General features: G+C 40.2%; 1 protein-coding gene across 1 annotated transcript; it reads left to right on the top strand.

Moving 5' to 3' along the window:
* Positions 1 to 15,993: 15,993 nt before the first annotated feature.
* On the top strand, positions 15,994 to 16,959 carry LOC123796684 (olfactory receptor-like protein OLF4). The gene has a single exon (XM_045804200.2). It carries the CDS (start codon positions 15,994 to 15,996, stop codon positions 16,957 to 16,959), a length of 966 nt encoding a protein of 321 aa, XP_045660156.2.
* Positions 16,960 to 22,990: the final 6,031 nt, after the last annotated feature.

Here is a 22,990-nt window from a genome sequence, read left to right as displayed (position 1 = left end):
GAATTAGAATGTGGACCACTTAAAGAGGCTTTTATTCTGCCTACTAGAAAGTCTTTTCCAAAACTAATATATTTGGTGCCACTCAAGGGTCCATATATAAAAGAAACAAACACAGATTTTATCACAGCCCCTAGAATGACTGGATATCATTGTTATTCAAAATTTTATGCATCACGATCATTCGTGTGTGTGTGTGTGTGTGTGTGTGTGTGTGTGATCTACAACCACCTGCACCTTACTCCATCACAGGATGACAGTCCTGCTACTCAAAGAGTGGTCCACAGACCACGACCTGCAGCATCGACATCACTCAGGAGCTTGTTAGAAATGCTGAACTCCTGGGCCCACCAGCACCTGCTAAGGCAGAATCTGCATTTAAGCTGAATCCTAGATTCCTATGCAATGTGAAGTTGGAGAAGTGCTGGTCTGGAGTACATTTTCTCACATTCTCAATTTGACCATTGAGATAGGCTCATTATTTGTGTTGGAAGCTGTTTTGCTCCTTGGAGGTGTTTAGCAGCGTCCCTCAGACATTGCTAGATATACTCAAGCGACAAGAACCACCTCTGGTTGGGACCACTGGCACAGAGATTGAAACCTGGGAGCGTCCTGACAGAATGCAATCAGCACCCATCCTTTTCTGCAATGATAACTTTGAGAAGATCACTAAATTCTTCAAGCCCCGTTTTTTCCATGGGGAATGGAGTTCACACTAGTGCTTCCTCACAGAATGGACTTTTATAAAAATTAAATCAGGCAACTCCTATAGGGTGCTAAACTCAGATTATAGTGCATAAAATACCCCAATATATATCTTACAATTAACAAAATACCCCAATATATATCTTACAATTAACAAACACTTTATAATGATACTTTCATAGCTCTGGATTTGTGATAGAACTGTGAAATTCCTAATTGTTTTGGCAAAATTGTCATTAAGCCAAAGAGTGTAGTGCCCAGGGGTTTATATTAAAAGAACAAACTTAATATCTTTGTTGAAAAAGGGAAAGTAACTTTCTAGATATATCACAGGTATCACACACCCCAAGTCAATGCTTTGAAGGACCCACAGTACCTATTGAGGATTGATTCCTCAGTCTTAAACAGAAGAAAATGTTCACTCAAGATGGGGATAAGGTCCTGAGAATTTAGATCTCTGAAAGGAGAAGAAATCACCGAAAAAGAGTAAGAAAAACTGACTTCACCTGGCTTAACATCCAGTCTCCAGGGAATGGAAATTCAACAGGAAAAGTTTCCTTTCTGCCCACACTAGTGTCCCGCAAGGAAATCATGTGCCTACAGGTGGGAGGAACAGGAGGAAAATTACCCTAATGAGCAGACCGAACCATCTGTAAATACTCCTCTGTTGCAGTCCCGCAGCACAGGCAAACTCGGGCTGGACAAGACCTGATAATTTCTTGTGCAGTCCTGAGTCTGGATGGGGCACTGGAGTCTGACTCTTTCCTGCTCTCTTGTCTGGGGACAGAGCTTCATCCTCCATCATCTACCAACCAGACAGGTAGTTTGATGTCCATGCAGAGACCTTCCGCTCTGAGACCCTATCAAGATGTGTTTTACTGACCAGTAGGGACCGCAGGGGAAGGTCAAGAGAACGAAAGTCAAGAGCATTTAGCTGAGGTCACCTGAGGGCCAGTCCGGCCCAGCCCAGACCTGAGTGTTTGCTGTGGCTGTTTGCTGCCTTGATTAAGAAATTTATTGGTTGATTCACTTATGTATCTATGATACTAAAAATAGAAGTGAACATGGAACTCAGAAATGCAAGGTTCAATGTTAGCAAGTAATCATAAGGGAAACACAATCTGTTTATGTTTTTCAAGCAAATTATTGCTGTTTATTTCACCAATTTAGTTACTTGCCATTTTTCTTTTTTAACTATGTGTAGATATATTTGTGCAGAATGTGGGAGTGTGTATATTTTGGGTGTTAAAGTCTCTGATTTAGTCATAGTATGTTCCCTACACTGATTTTCTACTTTTTTATTTGTGTGTTTGTTTGTTCGTTTTCCTGGAAGAATTGATCTGTCACCTTAATATTCTTCACTGTTCATACTTGTTTTCCAAACTCCGCATACTTATTGCTCACAAGTCACCCTTTATGCATACCTTCCAACTAGTGTTCACGATTTGTATACCTTATTGTTCCTTTTGGCCTTTTATTATTGGATCTATTCCTGAAATAGAAATGCCATCACTTGAAAGGGATTCTTCTTGTTATGTTTGACCGTGAACCACCTTTACCTTCCATAAGCACACCTGTCCCACATCTCTTTATGTGAGATGAATCTGAAACTTTAGATACTGCTTCTCTCCACATTAAAAGAGTCTTTCACATCCTTTTATTCCTGAGTCCTTGGCAGTCTAATTTATATTTGAATAGGCACAGGAAAAACAAGTCTTCTGCTATCCGCTTTCTGGTAATAAAAATGCCCAAATTTTGTGAAATTTTGGTTTATTCTCCTTACTCAGTTTTCTTTTGTGATGTTCAATCTGTAAGGTGTTTCACACCATAAAGATGTCACCACTTTGTGCTGTGGACAAATTTAATTTAGCTCTCATTATTTTTGCTGGGTTCAATGGGATGTAACCAGGACTGGATGCCACTAGCATCAAGGAAGCTTTCCTTCCTCACAGTCAGGACAGCTGAGGTTATTAGATCATTTTACTCTTTATGTCCATCTCATTTCTCCCTCCCTCTGTCTACCTTTCTCTAACTCTTTGTCTATTGAACAGAATTTTTTCTGCTGTTATTTCTGTAATTTCTTATTTTAATTCAATTTAATTAACACATAATGTATTATTAGTTTCAGAGGTAGAAGTTAATTATTCATCAGTTGCATATAACACCCAGGGCTCATTCTGTCAAGTGCCCTCCTTAATGACCATCACCCAATTACCCCATCCCACCACCCACTGCCCTCCAGCAACCCTCAGTTTCTGTCCTATAACCAAGTCTCTTATGGTTTCCCTCCCTTTTCCTTCCTTTCCCCTATATTCATCAGTTTTGTTTCTTAAATTCCACATATAAATGAAATCATATGATATTTGTCTTTCTCTGGCTTATTTTGCTTAGCATAATACACACTAGCTCCCTCCACATCCTTGCAAGTGGCAAGATTTGATCCTTTAATGGCCGAGTAATATTGCACTGTGTATATATACCACATCTTCTTTACCCACTCATCTGTGGATGGACATCTGGGTTCTTTCCATATGTTGCCTATTGTGGACATTGCTGCTATAAACACTGAGGTGCATGTGCCCCTTCAAATCACTAAGTTTGTATCGTTTGGATAAATACCATGCAGTGCAATTGCTGCATGGTACAGTAGCTCTATTTTTAATTTTTTCAGGAACCTCCATACTGTTTTCCAGAGTGTCTGCACCAGTTTGCATTCCCACCAACAGTGTGAGAGGGTTCCCCTCTCTCTGCATCTGGCCTAACATCTGTTGTTTCCTGAGTTGTTAATTTTAGCCATTCAGACCAGTGTGAGGTGGTATCTCATTGTGGTTTTGATTTGTATTTCCTTGATGATGAATGATGTAATCAGGTTTAATGTGTCTCTTAGCTGTTTACAATTGTGCCAAAATCCATAAGATATCTGAGAAGAATCCTAACCAAAGAGGTAGAAGATCTGTACTCTGAAATGTGTAGAGCACTTAGGAAAGAAATTGAGGAAGGCACAAAGAGATGGAAAAACGTTCCATGCTCATGGATTGGAAGAACAAATACTATTAAAATGTCTATGCTTCCTAAAGCAGTCTACACATTCAAAGTAATCCTTATCAAAATACCACAATCATTTTTCACAAAGATGGAACAAATAATCTAAAATGTGTGTGGAACCAGAAAAGAACACAATTTTTTTATGTTTCTTTACACACAGGTCAGAAAGTGTCCATTCTGAAATGGAGCCCCAAGATGATTTCTCCCTGGGAAGCTATGAATAGGAATTTTGGGGTCCTATTTCTACATTCTTGATGGGAAAGGTAATATGATGCATATGCATGCATTCATATGCTAAACACTGTGTTGGAGTTGCTGGGGGGGAGGTGAGGACATAGAAGTAACACACACCAGGAGGACAGAGTGTGCTGGGTTGTGTGTATGTGACACTGTGTGTGTGTTTGTGTGTGTGTGTGTGTGTGTGTGTGTGTGCACATGTATGTGGGCATCTTGATGAGTGAGTGCAGTCCTCAGAGTAGGGATACCCGGGCTCCTCTATTTCAGGGTGACCCTTATAATAAACAGGCCAAACTAATTCGACAGATGAAACTAATGAGGGATACTCAATTGACAGGACTCTATTGCAACCATCATAAAGTTCAAGAGGTACATAGTGTGGACAAGGAACTCCCTGTGTCTTGAACTTTAAGCAGTTATGAGGTCACATGATTCTACAAAATTCACTGCCACCACCTCTCATCACTCTTGTCCATTCCCCTCAAGACACTGGCTTCCTTCTGAGCCTTGATTTTCTGAAAGAAGCACTTCCTCAGGGCCATTGCATCAGCCATTCCCTCTGCCAGGAAGACTTCCCTTCTTCCATCCTCTCTTCCATGAGGTCTCCTTTCAAATGTCAACTTCTTAGCCAACCTTGACTGAACACCCAGCATAACACCTGACACATTCCCTCTCTTAATCTGCTTCTGTTCTGTTCATATAATCTGTCCCCATCTCATGATCATTTAACCTTTATGTATGTATGTACCCTATCACTATCACTGAATTGTGGGGACTTTTGCTTTTTCAGCACTCTACTTTACCACTAGAGTTCCAAAACATGGTGAATGATTCCTCAAATGCATGAAATATTTTCTTACTGAAAGTGTAAAGTGCCCAACCTTTTGGGGGAACATTGTTGTGGTTGTGATGTTGTGATGAAAATTCCTAATCAGAGAGGACCTGGGGATCTTCTAAAGGAGCCTGAATCCATTCACAAAATATGACAATTAGTTTCTTAATTGAAAAATAGAAATTGTTGCATTTCCACAACGTGAGCAATGACAATTTGTGTGAAAATTAGTTGTGCTATTTTTCCCGTGTGCTGGTAGTCACGTCCAACACATGGACCCAGGAAACTATATAGGAATTTCAGAGTTCCAGCTTCTGGGATTTTCAGAGAAACCAGAACTGCAGCCCCTCCTATTTGGGCTTTTCTTCTCCATGTACCTGATCACCGTGTTTGGAAACCTGCTCATCATCCTGGCCGTCAGCTCTGACTCCCATCTCCACACCCCCATGTACTTCTTCCTCGCCAACCTGTCCTTTGCAGACATCTGTTTCACCTCCACCACTGTCCCCAAGATGCTGTGGAACATCCATACTTAGAGCAAAGTCATAACCTTTGCAGGCTGCATCACACAGATGTATTTTTTCATGCTGTTTACAGGGCTAGACATCTTTCTCCTAACTGTGATGGCCTATGATCGCTTTGTGGCCATCTGTCACCCCCTGCACTATATGGTCATCATGAGCCCCTGGCTTTGTAGACTGCTGGCTCTGGTATGCTGGATCCTGAGTGTCTTGCATTCCTTGTTACACACCTCCATGGTGTTGCAGCTGTCCTTCTGTACAGAGGTGGAAATCCCCCACTTTTTCTGTGAACTCAATCAGATGATAAAACTTGCCTATTCTGATACCTTTCTTAATAATATGGTGATTTATTTTGCAGCTGTGTTGCTGGCTGTTGGTCCCTTCATTGGGATCCTTTACTCTTATTCTAAGATTGTTTCCTCCATACGTGGAATATCATCAGCTCAAGGTAAGTATAAAGCATTTTCCACCTGTGCATCTCACCTCTCAGTTGTCTCCTTATTTTATTGTACAAGTCTAGGAGTGTACCTTAGTTCTGCTGCTCCCCAGAGCTCCCACTCCAGTGCATTAGCCTCGGTCATGTACACAGTGGTCACCCCCATGCTGAACCCCTTCATCTATAACCTGAGGAACAGAGACATAAAGGAGGCTCTGATGAAATTCTCTGGGATGCAGCTCTAGAAGGGACAATCGTACTGGAGCTGAAGAAGTGTCCACAGTTGCAGGGTCCAATGCCTGAGCCAAATGTTAAGACATTTTGATCAGATTGTGGAAGTGTAACATACCTCCTCTATTTTTTTCCTGTAATTTCTATTTTTTTACCTCTCTGCATAAGTTATGAAACTCACTTTTTAAAAACTTTGTGATAACTCTGATATCCAAGAGATTTTCCCTTTGTCATTTTCCCACTCTCTCAATGTCATTTCTAACCTTGGATGTGAAATATTTGGACAGTCTCACTTATACAAAGAACTATATAAATCTGTTAAGAATAATTTCTTCTCAAATAAAACATATCATAGTGACTATTTTTTCTGTTGTTTGACTGAATACTACTCCTACAGAAAATCTACTCTTGGCCACCACAGCTGTTTATGTAAGTTTATAACAGAGAACAATCTGAGACCATGTGCTTCACTCTTGTGAACATGATTCCTTTGTATCTCACTACCTTCACTGCTCTTCCTGAGAATGCAGACTTTGACGTACTAGTGGTTCTAGCTAATCATGGGATTTTTCTAAACATTAGGGTCCTGTCCTCTTACACAGCTTGTCTCTACCATGCCTATCATAGTCAATTGCAAAAAAAAATGACAATAATATGCACATCTTCCAGTGGAATCTACACAGAAAGACAAATATGAATAAAATAGAGTGACATAATATGGTCTTAGAATCAAACTTGTCTTTAAGGATGATAAAGCAAATTATTAAAGCATACATTTATTGCTATGCAAAATATTTCTTTCTCAAGCACTTCATGTATTCATTGAATTACAGTATATCAAAGTTCATTTGTAATGTGTATTCATTAAGTTGAAAGACTGGTGGCATGTTTGGATTTTTATGCAATTATTTTCTGGATTCTGGTTGAAATTTTCCTGTGCTACATACAAATATGATTCCTACCATTTCTCTAAATGAAATATCTCCCACTATTCAAAATATTGCCATAACCTCTAATGGGTCAGTGAATGAACAATATCATTACCATACAGTATATAGCATCCTCATAACCACCAGATGACTCACTAGCAAATTGGATTCCTGTCCATGATGTGATTCAGAGTCACAAGCTTTGTGCACACATGCATGTCCTTCCAACTTTCCATGTCACCTCAAAGGAGCCTCAATGGAGTCATTTTTTTTTAATAGTAACATGAGATACAATTGAAGAACAGAGTAATCATGAAAGTGTATTTCAAGTGTCAGGACAAATGCCTAAGATAAAAGAAATCAGATTATTACAAAAGTCATGTGGTCTGCATGATTTGATTATTATATCAGTTAACTATTGCTAGACACAAAGCATCCTAAAATAACATGGCTTAGCATAGGGGTACCTGGGTGGCTCAGTTGGTTAAGCATCTGCCTTCACCTCAGGTCATGATTCCAGGGCCCTGGGATAGAACCCCTCATCAGGCCCCCTGCTCAGCAGGGAGTCTGCTTCTCCCTCTCCTGTCCCCTCTGCACTAGTGCTCTCTCTCTAGATTGGTCTCTTTCTCTCAAGTAAATAAATATAATCTAAAAAATGGCTTAGTATAATGTCTATCATGGAAGGGAATTGTAGGATAGGGAGTGGTTCTGATCTCTGCAGGGCTCCTTAGGAGTTTTTAGTCAGATGTGACTCTATACATTGTGTTTCTAAGGTCCATTCATGAGGTGTGTGACTGTAGTGCTCTTCTGTCTTGAAACAATTTATGTCACTTTACTCCTTTCATATATGTAGGCAATCTAGTTACCAAATAAATAAGTTTATCAAATGTGAATTGTCTTAATTTGATTCTACTATTATAATATTCACATGTGAACCTTTGCTTTTCCACAGTTGGAAGGGAGCTCTCCCACCCCGATAGGTGTGACTCAGCTACCTGTGCTCCAGATCTGACTCTGAGTCATGCACCACTAGAATTTTTAAATTCTAATGAATTTACTGGAGCATTATTGAATGCAATAAACCGTACATATTTAAAGTATACAACTTTGGGAATTGAAAGAGTCATTGAAAACTCATGGGTATATACTGCATGATTCCACTTCCATAGAGCTCATGAAGGCACACAGTAAGCTCTCACTACTTCATTATGCAATTGTTAGTGTGTAATCCCTCCAGCCTTCATTATCTTCTGAACTCAATGTGGAATCATAAACATAATTTCAAGGGATGTTGTGAGGCAAGATGAAATGTGTGAAAACACTTTGGTGGGTCCAAAGACTATTCAAGACTAAGGGTTGTATGTATGTAAATGGATGCCTATTCATATACATATTTATTTTAAGAAAAGACACTCACATGCATAGATATACAAGGACAAGGCTCATAACCCTCCTTATAACTCATAATACCCTACCTATTTTGTTGAAAGAAAGCTTTAGAGAAAGGTGAAGGGTAAAGAAATGAAAAGAATGAGCACTTACTTTCACGTGGAATGCTGGAAATGTAGAAATTTAGAAAAAAACATTAGAGAACAGGTGGCCTTAATTTTCACAACGGATCCCTTTTCCTACATAAGTGCCCAGAGGCCTCAAAGACAGAACCTCATTGACATTTATGCAAGGAGCACTCCTCTGTACCAGCTATTAGGGTTGAATATGTCCAAACCAACTTTAGATTTTTCTACTACTTAAGGTAGTGTTTCAAAATGTCCTTACCCATAAAAATCAGTTTGGTGGGTCGCCTGGGTTCCTTAGTTGGTTAAACATCTGCATTTGACTCAGGTTGTGATCCCAGGATTCTAGGATTGAGCCCAGCATCGGGGTCCCTGCTCAGCAGGGAGTCTGCTTCTCCCTCTCCCTGTGCCCCTTTCCTTGCTTGTGTGCTCTCTCTCAAATAAATAAATAAAATCTTGAAAACAAACAAACAAACCAAAAAGAAACAAACAGACAAACAAACAAAAAGACAAAACAAAACAAAATGTTCTTACCCAAAGAAGCTAAATGAATTATTTGAGAAGCTTAAATTCAGTTTCTTCAAAGAAAATTTCACTGGAGAAATGGCTCTGTCACATTCTTATTGGTGCTATCACCATTTACCACACTGAGGCTTAATAGAAACAAATTTATACTCTTCCAGTCCTGGAGGTCAATGCCAAAAATGAGTCTCTTCGGACTAAAATCAGGCAGGACACAGAGAGTGTGAATTCCTGCCTAGTGACATGATTCTGGGTCACAGTTAATTCTCCTTCTGATGAATGTCCTTCTAAACTCTTCTTGGTACCGGAAAAGGATCCTCATTAGAGTCACTCTTTTTCTTTAAGATTTGTTTATGAGAGAGAGAGAGAGAGAAAGAAAGAGGGACAGGGAAGAAGGAGAGGGAGAGAGAATCTCCAGCAGACTCCTAGCGGAGCATGGAACCCAAAGTTGACCTTCATCCCAGAAGCTGGAGGTCATGACCTAAGCTGAAACCAAGAGTTGGAAGCTCAACCGACTCCACCACTCAGATGCCCTAGTGTCACATTTTAAGTTATCCAAAATAAGCTTGAATAACAGAATAATTATGAATGCTGCTGCATAACAAGCCTTCCTGAAAGCAAATGTGTTGCTATAATGTCTTTAGTATCAAATGGAATTGTATGGTGATAAGTTGTTCTAATCTCTGTTCATTTCCTCAAGAGTCTTGAGTCAGCTGTATGTCAGATGGGGGAGCTCTGCGGATCTCTCCAGGGCATTCTAATATAGTTGTGGCTTGGCTATCTAGTTGTGACTGATCCAGGGTGGCCTTGCCTTGGACAACTGGGCTCTGCTCCACATATCCTCACTTCCTTCACCATGTGGTTAGAGGACTGGAACCTTAGTTTTTACCCCTTGATCTCCTGGAATAGGAGAGAGGCTGGAGATGGAGTCTGATCACCAATGGCTAATGATTTAATCAACTGTGTCTACATCATGAAGCTTTCATGAAACACACACAAAAAATAATTCAGAGAGCTTCCAGGTTGGTGAACACATGGGGACTGTTACAGTGGCATACCTGGAAAAGGCAGGACAGCTCCATTTCCTTTCCCCATACCTTATCTTATGCATCTGTTCCATCTGGCATCATCCCTCCCCTGAGGCAGCAAGGCTCAGAGGGCAATACTCAAGAGGGATGCATAAAACTGAGCATGCACAAGGTCACCTACTGAATCCTCCTTTGAGCACCTAAGGTCAGACCTGAGGTAAGCATGAGGATTCTGGTAGAGAAGGTCTAAAAACAACTCTCCCTGACACAAGCACTGAACCACAGCTTTAGTACTCAAAGATTGGTTCACAGACCAGGATTGTTGGCATCTGCAGCAACAGGGAAACAGTTATAATTACAGGATCTCTGAGTCTCCCCTATGTCCTCCCAAATCAGAATCAGAATTTGAACAGGATTCTTAAGTAAGTGATTCAAACACATGTTAATGTTGGAGAAGTTCTGGTCTAGAAGAGTATTTCACAACCTCTCCACTGTGGACATTTGTGCTGGATAATACATTATGGAGGGGGTCATCCTGTGCGTTATGGGATATGGGGCAGAATTCCTGGGCTCAAGCCAGTAGGTTCCAGCAGCACCACCCTAGTTATGACAGCAAAAGATTTCTCCATATCTTTTCAAGTGCTGTCTGGAGGCAAAATCGCCCTGGTTGAGAATCACTGATCTGGAGCATGAGAACTGGAAATATCATGGTGAAGTTTCAGTCAAAGTTCATCCCTCCCTCAGATCATAACTCTGGGGAGCTCATTTCATACTTCTGAAATCCACTTTTACAAATGTGGATTAAGGTTCATTATAGCACAAACCTTACAGAGTGGACTCTTGTAAAAATGAAATGTGGATTAAGGTTCATTATAGCACAAACCTTACAGAGTGGACTCTTGTAAAAATGAAATAAAATAATCCGTTTAGGATCCTAACTCAGTTTATGATGCATAAAAATGATCCAAATATCTTATAATTAACAAACTTTTTAAAATGGAGCACTAAATGGCAGTTCTGAATTTGTGTCATCAGCATGAATCACATGATTAATTAGTCAAAAGCATCATGAAGACAAGGGCACAATATCCATATGTTTATGGCAAATTAACATACCCTTCTCTCTGTTGAAGAGGGGAATAGCAATTTTCTAGAGATATCCGGAGACCTTCTGTGCCATAAGACAACACTTTGGAAGTCAACGAGACCTGTTTAAGGAGGTTTCTCAGTCTTCAATTCAGAGAAAACATGAACTCAAAATTGAGATAAGAGACAAGGAGGTTAGAGTTCTGGAAGGCAGGCAAGATCGTGGATAAGAAGTAATAAAAACTAGATTCACCTGATTTCTAATCTGTTCTCCTGGGAAAAGAGAATTGGCAGGAAAAAGAATTCCTTCCTGTCCAAACCAGTGGTCCACAGGGAAATAATACACTCAGAGGTCAGAGTAACAGTGGAAACAGCACTTAATGACCAGACACAGGGAGCTATAAATATCTTTTCCATTGCAGTCCCTTACCATGGTGCATCCTTGTGCAGAACAGGACATGGTTGCTGCTTTTGGGTTCCTAAATCTGGCCGGGGACCCATGCTTCACTGCTTCCTGCTGTCCTGCCTGGAAACGGAGCTTCGGTTTCCAGCATCAACCATCCAGGGATGAATTTGGACCTCCATATGGACGCTTTCATCTTACAGACCCCACCCAGGTGAGTCTGAGAGCTCAACAGGTATTTCAGGAAAGTATCAGAGAGAATGGAAACTGAGATCCTTTACCTGAGGTCACCTGAGAGCCCAGACAGGCTATCCCAGAGCCAAGGTCTTACGTGTTTGTTTGCTGGGTTGACTACTAGGATTAAAAATAATTTATTTAACATATTTTATTTTTTGAAGGATTTCTTTAATTGTTTGAGAGAGAGAGAGAGCTTGATGGAGGTGGAGAGGGAGAAGCAGATTACTCACTGAGCAGGGAGCCCAATGCGGGACTCAACCCCAGGACTTTGTGATCATGACCTAAGCTGAAGGCAGGCGCTTAACCGACTGAGCTACCCAAGCGTCCTACTGACTATATTTTAAAAAGAAGTGTTCGTGGGACTCAGCATTACACAGATCATGTTGACAATACATTGTGGAATGGAAATCCAGTTGGATGAGACAGAGGAAGGACTAGGGAGCATAAAGTGCTTCCAGTGAAATTAGAACATAATCAATAAGTTTTTGCTGCTGAGGGAGTAGGAAAACAGAGTATTAGGCTTGGAGGTGTGAGTAGGGAGCAAGAACATTTTTAAAAAAAATTTTCAGATGGGGTATACTTAGCTTGTTCTATTTCTTAGAAGGATCCAGGCCCAAGGAGGGTAATACTACTTTGTGACAGCTCTTTTTGAGACACAGATTACACAGTATCATGTCTCCCATTTGTATTCACATGGGGAAAAATGTACCTAATATGCATGAAGGGATACGCCAAGGAGGTTCACTTCGCCACTATTTTTTTAAATTTAAATTCAATTAGCCAAGGGATAGTACATCATCAGTTATTTTTTCAATTCTTTTAAAAATTATTATGTTTGATTCATGTTCAATGATTCATTGATTGTTCAATGATTCATTAGTTGCATACAACACCCAGTGCTCATCAACACACGTGCCCTCCTTAATACCCAACAGTGGTTACCCTATCCCTCCATCCGCCTCCCTTCTATAGCCTTCAGTTTGTTTCCCAGAGTCCAGAGTCTGTCATGGTTTGTCTCCGCCTCTGATTTCTTCCATTCAGTTTTCCTTCCCTTCCTGTGTGGTCCTCTGTGCTATTCCTTATGTTCCACATATGAGTGAAACCATACCATACTGGTCTTTATCCGCTTGACTTATTTCACTTAGCATAATCCCCTCCAGGTCCATCCATGTTGATGCAAATGGTGGGTATTCATCCTTTCTGATGGCTGAGTCACATTCCATTGTATATATGGACCACATATTCCTGTTGTTTTTTTTTTCCAATCTTTCAGCAAAGAATTGTTATTTATTTCACCAGTTTTGCTACTTGCCATTTTTCTTTTTTATGTATGTGTAGATGTATTTATGTAGAATGTGTGAGAGTGTGTAAGTTTTGTGTGTCAAAGTCTGTGAGTTAGTCATAAAATATTCCTCCCACTGCTTTTTCTAGGTTTTTTTTCCTGAAAGAATTGATCTCTCACCTTAATATTCTTCAGTTGTGAATACCTGCCTTCCAAAAAACGAAAGTGGATATTCTTTTGCATACTTATTGTTCACAAATCACCCTTTATACATATTTCCAAGTGGTTTTCATGTCTCTATATTCCCTATTATTCCTTGCTGACTTTTATTATTGGATCTATTTTTTCTTTTTTTAAGATTTTATTTATTTATTAGAGATAGAGACAGCCAGTGAGAGAGGGAACACAAGCAGGGGGAGTGGGAGAGGAAGAAGCAGGCTCCTAGCGGAGGAGCCTGATGCAGGGCTCGATCCCATAACGCCAGGATCACGCCTGAGCCGAAGGCAGACGCTTAATGACTGCATCACCCAGGCGCCCCTATTGGATCTATTTCTAAAATAGAAATGTCATCACTTGGAAGGGATTCTTCTTGTTATGTTTGACCATGAATCACAATTACCTTCCATAAGCACACTTGTCCCATGTCTCCTTATGTGAGATGAAACTAAAACTTTAGATACTGCTTCTCTCCACATTAAAATACATTTTCAAATTCTTTTATTCCTGAGTCCATTATAATGAGACCTAATTCCAGATTCATTCAATATAATGAAAAGAGCATCTACTGTGTGCCAAAAATTTATAAGAACATTATGTGTTATACCCTTTATTTAAGTTCTTGGTAGAATTTTATTATTAATCCATGTTGATTTTGTGGAATTACTGCTCCTACAGTTCGTGTTTCAGTTAGTTCTTTAAACTCCCTTCAATTTTATTGAATATGGTTGTACTGAAACTGCTCTCCTTAACCTTGCTATAGCTCCTCTGTCATTCTTTGTATTTCATAATGTCTCATTTTCTTGAACTTGTTCCGATATAAGTGCATATACAGCCACACCCATAAAGAAAAAGATGAGCAGCTCAGGTGAAGTCCCTGCACCTTTGGTCCTTATGTCAGAGTGACAGACAAGAGCACAATGAGATAAATGTGAGTATGAGATAATGTCCTCAGATATGTCACATGAAGAGTACCCAGAGTTAGAGGATAGATTGCCATGGGGTGTCTAGGATTTTACAGAGTCTGGGGAGGTCTTTGTATGTGGGACAGGGAACAGAACTGTGAGCAGTTGTGCTCCTGGCTCTTGTCAAGAAAGTGACTAAAACTGAAAGCCTAAGAATGACAAATAAACACAAAAAGATGTCACATAAGAAAAGTGATAAATGGACTCCCCTCATTCTCTATTGGACTAAATAAAAACCAGTGGGTCAAATAAATATGGAAAAGGTACAAGAAAAACAAGTCTTCTGCTTTTTGCTATCTGGTAATAAAAACGCCTAAATTTGTGGAGTGTTGATTATTCTCTACTCATTTTTTTTTCTTGTGATGTTCAATCTTTAAGGTGTTTTACCACAAAGATGTCACTCCCGTTTTCTTTTGGTCAATTTACTTTTACTCTTTTAGTAACTTGGCTAGATATAAATGGGATGTAACCAGGACTGGATGCCACCAGCACCAAGGAAGCTTTCCTTCCTTACAGTCTCTCTCAGGACAACTGAGCTCATTAGATCATTTTACTCTTTATGTCCATCTCATTTCTCCCTCCCTCCATCTCTCTCTCTCCCTCTGCTTATTGAACACAATTATTTATGTTTTCTTACACACAGAAAATGTATCCATTTCAAAATGGAGCCTCAAGACAATTTGACCCTGGGAGGCTATGAATAGGAATTTCTGGGTATATTTCTACAGTTCTTATGGGAAAGGCAATATGATGAGTATGCGTTCATATCCTAAACAGTGCATTGGAGCAAGTGTGGGGTGGAAGGTGAGAAGGACATAGAGTAACACATACCAGGAGGAAATAGTGTACTGTGTTGTGTGTATGTGGTATTGTGTGTATGTGTGCATGCGTATGTGTGCTTTCGCACGTGTGCAAGAACACCTTGATGAGTGAGTGCAGTCCTCAGAGCAGGGTTACATGGGTTCCTCTATTCCAAGGTGACCCTTATAATACACAAGCTAAACTCAGTCAAAGATGATACTGGGGGGTTGTCAATGGACAGGACGCTATTGCAACCAGATTCATAAAGTGCAAGACGTACATAGTGTGGATGAGGAAGTCCCTGTGTCTTGACATTTAAGCAGCTATGAGGCCACCTGATTCTATGAAATTCACTGCCACAGCCTCTCATCTCTCTCTCTCTTGTCCATTTCCCTCAACACACTGGCTCCCTTCTGACCCTTGATTTTCTGACAGAAGCACTTCCTCAAGACCTTTTTACCAGTTGTTCCCTCTGCCACATAGACCTCCCATCATGTACACTCTCTTCCATGAGGTGTTTGTTCAAATGTCACCTTCTTAGCCAACCTTGACTGAACACCCAATATAACACCTGACACATTCTCTGCCTTAACCTGCTTCTGATAGGTTCATATCATCTGTCCCCATTTCATGATCATTTAATCTTTATATATGCTTCTATCCTATCACCATCATTGAATTATAGGGACAATTGCTTTTCAGCACTCTCTACTTTATGACTAGGAATTTCTGAAACATGGTTGACATTCTAGATTTCCTCAAATGCATGAAATAATTTCTTATTAAAACTGTTTATATCTGACCTGTTGGGGAACATCTGATGCTGTGATGGAAAATCAGAGAGAAACTGGGGATCCTCTCAAAGGGCCCAGATCCATTCACAAAATATTGAAATTAATTTCCTGACCAGAAGATATACACTGTAGCATTCAACAATGTGAGCAATGCCCATTTCTGTCAAAATTAATCATGTTATTCCCCCCTGTAGTGGTAGTCACCTCCACCAATGGACCCAGGAAACAATACAGGGATTTCAAAATTTCTTCTTCTGGGATTTTCAGAGGACCCAGAACTGCAGCCCCTCCTATTTGGGCTTTTCCTCTCCATGTACCTGATCACTGTGCTTGGAAACCTACTCATCATCCTGGCTGTCATCTCTGACTCCCACCTCCACACCCCCATGTACTTCTTCCTGGCCAACCTGTCCTTTGTAGACATCTGTTTCACCTCCACCACCATCCCCAAGATGCTGCTGAACATCCAGACTCAGAGCCAAGACATCACTTACAAAGGCTGCCTCAGCCAGATGTATTTTTTCCTACTTTTTTCAGGATTAGATGTCTTTCTCCTGACTGTGATGGCCTATGACCGGTTTGTGGCCATCTGTCACCCCTTGCACTACATGGTCATCATGAACACCCGGCTGTGTGGACTGCTGGTTCTAGTGACCTGGATCATAAGTCTCCTGCATTCCTTGTTAGAAAGCTTAATGGTGTTGCGGCTGTCCTTCTGTACAGAGGTGCAAATCCCCCACTTTTTCTGTGAACTCAATCAGATGATCCAGCTTGCCTGTTCTGATACTTTTCTTAATAACATGGTGATGTATTTTGCAGCTGTGTTGCTGGGTGGTGCTCCCCTGTCTGGGGTCACTTACTCCTACTGTAAGATAGTTTCCTCCATCCTTGGGATCTCAGCTCAGGGCAAGTATAAAGCATTTTCCACCTGTGCATCTCACCTCTCGGTTGTCTCCTTATTCTATTGTACGAGCCTAGGAGTGTACTTCAGCTCTGCTGCTACCCAGAGCTCCTACTCAAGTGCAGTGGCCTCGGTGATGTATACAGTTGTCACCCCCATGCTGAACCCCTTCATTTACAGCCTGAGGAACAAAGAAATAAAGAACGCTCTGATGAGATTCTCTGGGATGACAGTTCCAAAAGGGACAATCCTACTGGAGCTGAAGAAGTGCCCATGATTTCAGGTCCCAATACCTTTTTTTATGCAGAGTGTGGAAGTTGTGATTTTTTATGCAAAGTGTGGAAGTAGAGCTTGCTTCCTTAATTTATTTCCTGTAATTTCTGCTTTTTATTTGAATGTCTTGTACAATACACATAACTTATCTTATTAAGCTTTGTGATATCTCTGATATCCAAGAGATTTTCCCTTTGTCATTTTCCGACTGTCTCCATGTCGTTCCTAAACATGGGTGTGAAATATGCGGACATTCTCACTTATTCAAAGGACTACATGAATGTGTTAAGAATAATTTCTTCTCAAATAAAATATATCACAGTGACTATTTTATCTTTTAATTGACTGAATACTACTCCTGTGGAAAATCTACTCTTGGCCGCCACAGCTATTTATGTAAGTTTATAACAGGGAAAAGTCTGAAAGACCTTGCTTAATCATTGTGAACATCATTCCTTTGTATCTCACTACCTTCACTGCTCTTCCTGAGAATGCAGACTTTGATGTACTGGTGGTTATAGCTGATCATGGGGATTTTTCTACACATTAGGATCCTGTTGTTTCACAGCTTGTGTCCACCATGCCTCCCATAGTCACTGGCAAAAATATGATAATAAAATACATGCCTCCAGTGGAATTTACATACAAAGAGAAATATGGAAAAAAGTAGATTGACATAATATGGCCCTAGTTCAAACTTGGCCTAAGGATGATGAAGCAAAATATGAGATCATACATCTATTGCGATGCAAAATATTCCTCCCTCAGGCACTTCATCTACTCATTGAATCATGGAATATCAGGTACATTTGTAAGGTGTATTCATTAAGATGAAAGACTGGTGGCATTTTTGGGGTTTTATTACATTATTTTCTGGTTGAAAATTTCCAGTGTTACATGCAAATATGATTCCTTCTGTTTTGTTAAATGAAATATCTCCCAGTATGTGAAATTCTGCCATAACCTTTAAAGAGGCAGCAGATGAACAATATCAGTATCATCCATTATATATGATCCTCATAACCACAGGATGACTCACCAGCAAGCCTGGGCTCCTGTCCAGGGTGTGATTCAGAGTCACAAGTTGTGGGCACACATGCATGTCCTTCTGACCTTTCCATGTTACCTCAAAGGGGCCTCAATGGAGATGACTCCATTGTAGCACAGTTATGTGAAATAAACTTGAAGAACACGGTAATCATGAACGCTACCTTAAATTATCAGAATAAACCCCTAGAAAAAAATCAGATTATTACAAATGTTGTAAGTTCTGCCTAACTTGATTATTATATCAGTTAGCCATTGCTACATACAAAGTACCCTAAAATAAAATGGCTTAGTATAATGTCTTTATTATTGAAGGGGAGTTTAGGGCAGGGAGTTGTTATGCTCTCTGCAGGGCTCCTCATGAGTCCTAGGTCAAGTGGGAATCTCTACAGTGTGTTTCTAAAGCTGATCCATGAGGTGTGTGACTGTAGAGCTCTTCTGTCTTAAAATAATTTATGTCATTTTATTCCTTTTTTATATGTAGGTAATCTTCTAGTTACAAAATAAATGAGTTTATCAAATGTGAATTTTATTAATTTAATTCCACTATTTTAACATCCACCTGTGAACCTTTGCTTCTTCACAGTTGGACGAGAGCTCTCCCACCCCAATAGGTGTGACTCAGCTACCTGGGCTCCAGATCTGACTCTGAGTCATGCACCACTAGAATTTTTAAATTCTAATTAACTTATTGGAGCATTATTACATGTGATAAACTGTACATATTTGAAGTGTACAACTTTAAGAATTGAAAAAGTCATTGAAAAATCATGAAGACATGATTCCATTTCCATAGAATGCCAGAAGGTGCACAATAAGTTCTAACTGATTTGTTATGCAATTGTTAGGGTGTAATCCCTCCAGCCTTCATTTCCTTCTGAACACAATGTGGAGTCATAAAAATAACTTCATGGAATGTTGTGAGGAAAGATGAAATATGGGGAATTTCTTTGTGGGACAAAGAATGTTCAAGAGTAGGGGCTCTTGGGTGGCTCAGTCGTTAAGCGTCTGCCTTCGGCTCAGCGCGTGATCCCAGCATTCTGGGATCGAACCCTTCATCAGGCTCCTCCACTGGGAGCCTGCTTCTTCCTCTCCCACTTCCCCTGCTGTGTTCCCTCTCTAGCTGGCTGTCTCTCTCTGTGTCAAATAAATAAATAAAATCTTTAAAAAGTAAAATAAATGACATACAAGAAACTCAACAGATATAAAATGTGCAATATTCTGTATTAAAGTAATCATGCAAAAATTAAGAGTACATACTGCATGAGTCCATTTATATATAATCAAAAAAGTGCACAAAAGGTTTAAATATTTGTTATATAATTGTTAAAAAATGTAATCAATCTGAAACTTCTGTCTCCTTATCTCTAATGCTGGTGGATGTTGTTAGAAATAAATACAGTGTTGGAAAAAGTTGGAGAGTCCAAGAAGTCTTTGCAGTACTCCTTAGTATATGAACATGTATGTATGTGTGCATTACTTCCTACAAATAGATTCTTACACATGCATGTACAATGCAGACTCAATAATCCCATCTCTTATGTCGAAAGGAAATCTGAAAGAAATTTGGAGAGGATACAAATAAAAGAATGAATGTTTGAAATAGCACGAAATTAAAAGAATATAGATATTTAGACTCAAAGACTTAAAGTGGGATGGGCAAACTTAATTTTAGTTATGAATTCCCTTTTTAATCTCAAAACAAAGGGCACGAAGTCAGAATTTATATTTTAAAAAAGAGAATTTCGGGGCACCTGGGTGGCTCAGATGGTTAAGCATCTGCCTTTGTTCAGGTCATGATCCCAGGGTCCTGGGATCAAGCCCCATTGGGCTCCCTGCTCAGCGGGGAGTCTGCTCCTCCCTTTCCCTCTGCCTGTTGCTCCCCCTGCTTGTACTCTCTCTGTGTCAAATAAATAAATAAAATCTTTAAAAAAATTAAAAAATAAAGAAAGAGAATTTATATTTAAATCTAAAGTCACAGGTCATCTGGCTGGCTCGGTCAGTGGATCAAGCAACTCTTCTTTTTTTCTTTCAATATTTTATTCTTAAGGGATCTCTACAACAGTGTGGGGCTGAAACCCCCAATCCTGAGATCAAAAGTCACCCACTCCACCAAGGAGCCAGCCAGACAGCCAGACAGCCAGAGCAGGCAACTCTTGATCTTTGGGCCATGAGTTCAAGCCCTTCGTTGGGTGTACACATTACCTTATTTTTTTAATAATAATTTTTTATTATGTTATGTTAGTCACCAAACAGTATATCTTTAGTTTTTGATGTAGTGTTCCATGATTCATTGTTTGCGTATAACACCCAGTGCACCATGCAATATGTGCCCTCCTTAATACCCATCACCAGCCTATCCCATTCCCCCACATCCCTCCCCTCTGAAGCCCTCAGTTTGTTTCCCAGAGTCCATAGTCTCTCATGGTTCAATTTACTTTAAAAATAAATAAAAGGGGCACTTGGTTAGCTCAGTCAGTTAAGGGTCCGACCCTTGATTTTGTCCTAGCATGAACTCAGGGCATGGATTCAAGCACCATGTCAGCTCCATGCTCAGTGGGGAGTCTGCTTAAGTATTCTCTCTCCCTCTCCCTCTGCCCTTCCCCTGGCTCACCCATGAGTGCACTCTCTTTCTTTCCTAAGTAAATAAATAAACAAACAAACATTTAATTACATAAGTAAATAAGTAAGCAAGTCACATTTACATTTTAGCAATGGAGAATTCACTTTCCCCATTCCATTTCAGCAATTGAGCAGAAGCTTCGAATTGACCTTTTTTTTTTTTCTTTTTTTCCAGTTAAGGAGACATTTCAACACAAAATGCCCTTGCCCAAGAGGAAAGAAATGAATTGAGAAATCAAATTCATTTTCCTCCAAAACAATTATATTGGATAGATGTCTCTATTACACTCCTAATTCTGCATTAACAAATTACCACACGAGAGGCTTGAAAGAAACAAATTTAGGCTCTTACTGTTTAAGAGGTCAGAAGCCTGAAATAAGTCTCAGTGGGCTAAAATCAAGATGTCTACAGCACCTGGTTGCTTCTGGATGCTCCAGGAGAAAATGTTTTCTTTCTTATTGCAGTTTCTAGTGACAACAAGCATTCTTTGGCTCATTGTCCTTTCTCCATCTTGAAAGCCAGAGACTTGGTATCTTCACATCTCTCTGATCCAACTATTCTGCCCTCCTCTCCCACATTCAGAGGATGATGGTGATTATGTTAGTTCCACTTGCATAATCTTGGCCAATCTTAGTTTAACATTAGCTGATTAGCAGCCTTATTCTATTTGCTACCTTAATCTCCCTCTTCCTATAAAAAAATAATGTAGTCAAATTTTCTATGTATTATCATGTGAACGACTTGAAGAGGCTCTTATTCTGCCTACTAGAAAGTCTTTTCCAAAAGCATTTTTTGTGCAACTCAAGGGTCCTTATATAAAAGAAACAGGCACAGAATTTATCACAGCCCTTAGAATGTCTCTATACACTAGTCATTCAAAATGTTACGCAAATGTGACCTTTGTGTGTGTGTGTGAAGAAAACCTAAAACCACCTGTACCTTACTCGATAGCAGAATGGCAGTCTTGCTACTCAAAGAGTGGTCCACAGACCACAACCTGCAGCACTGACATCACTCAGGAACTTGTTAGAAATGCTGAACTCCTGGGCCCACCAGCATCTTCAAAAGCAGAATCTGCATTTGAGCTAGAATCCTAGGTGATTCACATGCACTTTGAAGTTGGAGAAGTGCTGGTCTAGAGTACATTTTCTCACACTCTCAATATAACCTTTGAGGCAGGGTCATTATCTGTGTTGGGAGCTGTCCTGCTCAGTGGAGGTGTTTAGCAGCATTACTCAAACATTGGCAGATGTGCCCAGGGGAAAAGAACCACCTCTGGTTCTGAGCACTGGCAGAAAGTTTGAAAACTGGGAGCAACCTGAGAGAAGGCAATCAACACCCATCCCCTTCCGCAATGTTAATTTTGAGAAGCTCACTAAATCCTTCAAGTCCCCATTTCTCCATAGGGAATGGAGTTCACAGCAGTGCTTCCTTGCAGAATGGACTTCTTGAAAAATTAAATCAGGCAATTCGTATAAGGTGCTAACCTTCAATCATAGTGCATAAAAACTAATCATATCTCTTACATTTAACAAATATTTTATAGTGACATTTTAGATCATATTCCTGAACTTGTGATAGAAGTGTGAGATTCCTAACTGTTTTGGCAAAACTGTCATGAAGCCAAGGAGTGCAGGGCCCACTGTTTTACATTAAAAGAACGAACTTTTCATTTTTGTTGAAAAAAGGAAAAGTAACTTTCTAGAGATATCAGGGGTATCATCCACAAGTCAATGCTTTGAAGGACCCAAGGGACCTAGTCAAGATTGATTCCTCAGTCTTAAACAGAAAAAAAAAACATTCACTCAAGTGTGAGATAAGGGGCTGGGAGGTGAGATCTCTGAAAGGCAGAAGAAGATATAGAAAAGGGGTAAGAAAAATTGACTACTGGGTTATCACTTGTCTTCTGGTAACAGAAATTCAAGAGGGAAAATGTCCTTTCTGTCCACACAAGTGTCCCACAGGGAAATCATGTGCCTACAGGTGGGAGGAACAGAGGGAAATGATCCTAATGAGCAGAATGAACCAGCTGTAAATACTCCTCTGTTGCAGTCCCGCAGCACAGCCAACCTCGGGCTGGACAAAACCGACCTGGTCGTCTTTTGCACAGTCCTCAGTCTGGATGGGGCACTGGAGTCTGACCCATTCCTGCTCTCTTGTCTGGGGACAGAGCTTCATCCTCCATCATCTACCAACCAGACAGGTACTTTGATTTCCAAGTAGAGACCTTCCTTTCAGAGACCCCATCTAGATGAGTTTTACTGCCCAGTAGGGACTGCAGGAGAAGGTCAAGAGAATCAAAGTCAAGAGCATTTACCTGAGGTCACCAGAGGACCAATCCAGCCCAATCCAGAGCTGAGAGTTT

The sequence above is a fragment of the Ursus americanus genome, chromosome 14 (assembly GCF_024610735.1).
Source record: "Ursus americanus isolate L20-20 chromosome 14, mUrsAme1.1.p, whole genome shotgun sequence".
Lineage (NCBI taxonomy): Eukaryota > Metazoa > Chordata > Mammalia > Carnivora > Ursidae > Ursus > Ursus americanus.
Note: the sequence above shows the minus strand (reverse complement) of the source record. Positions and strands in the feature narration are given on the sequence as shown.

What these genes read in the sequence shown, in the direction of transcription:
- LOC123796684 (XM_045804200.2), top strand. Translation starts at nt 15,994, where the DNA reads ATGGACCCAGGAAACAATACAGGGATTTCAAAATTTCTTCTTCTGGGA.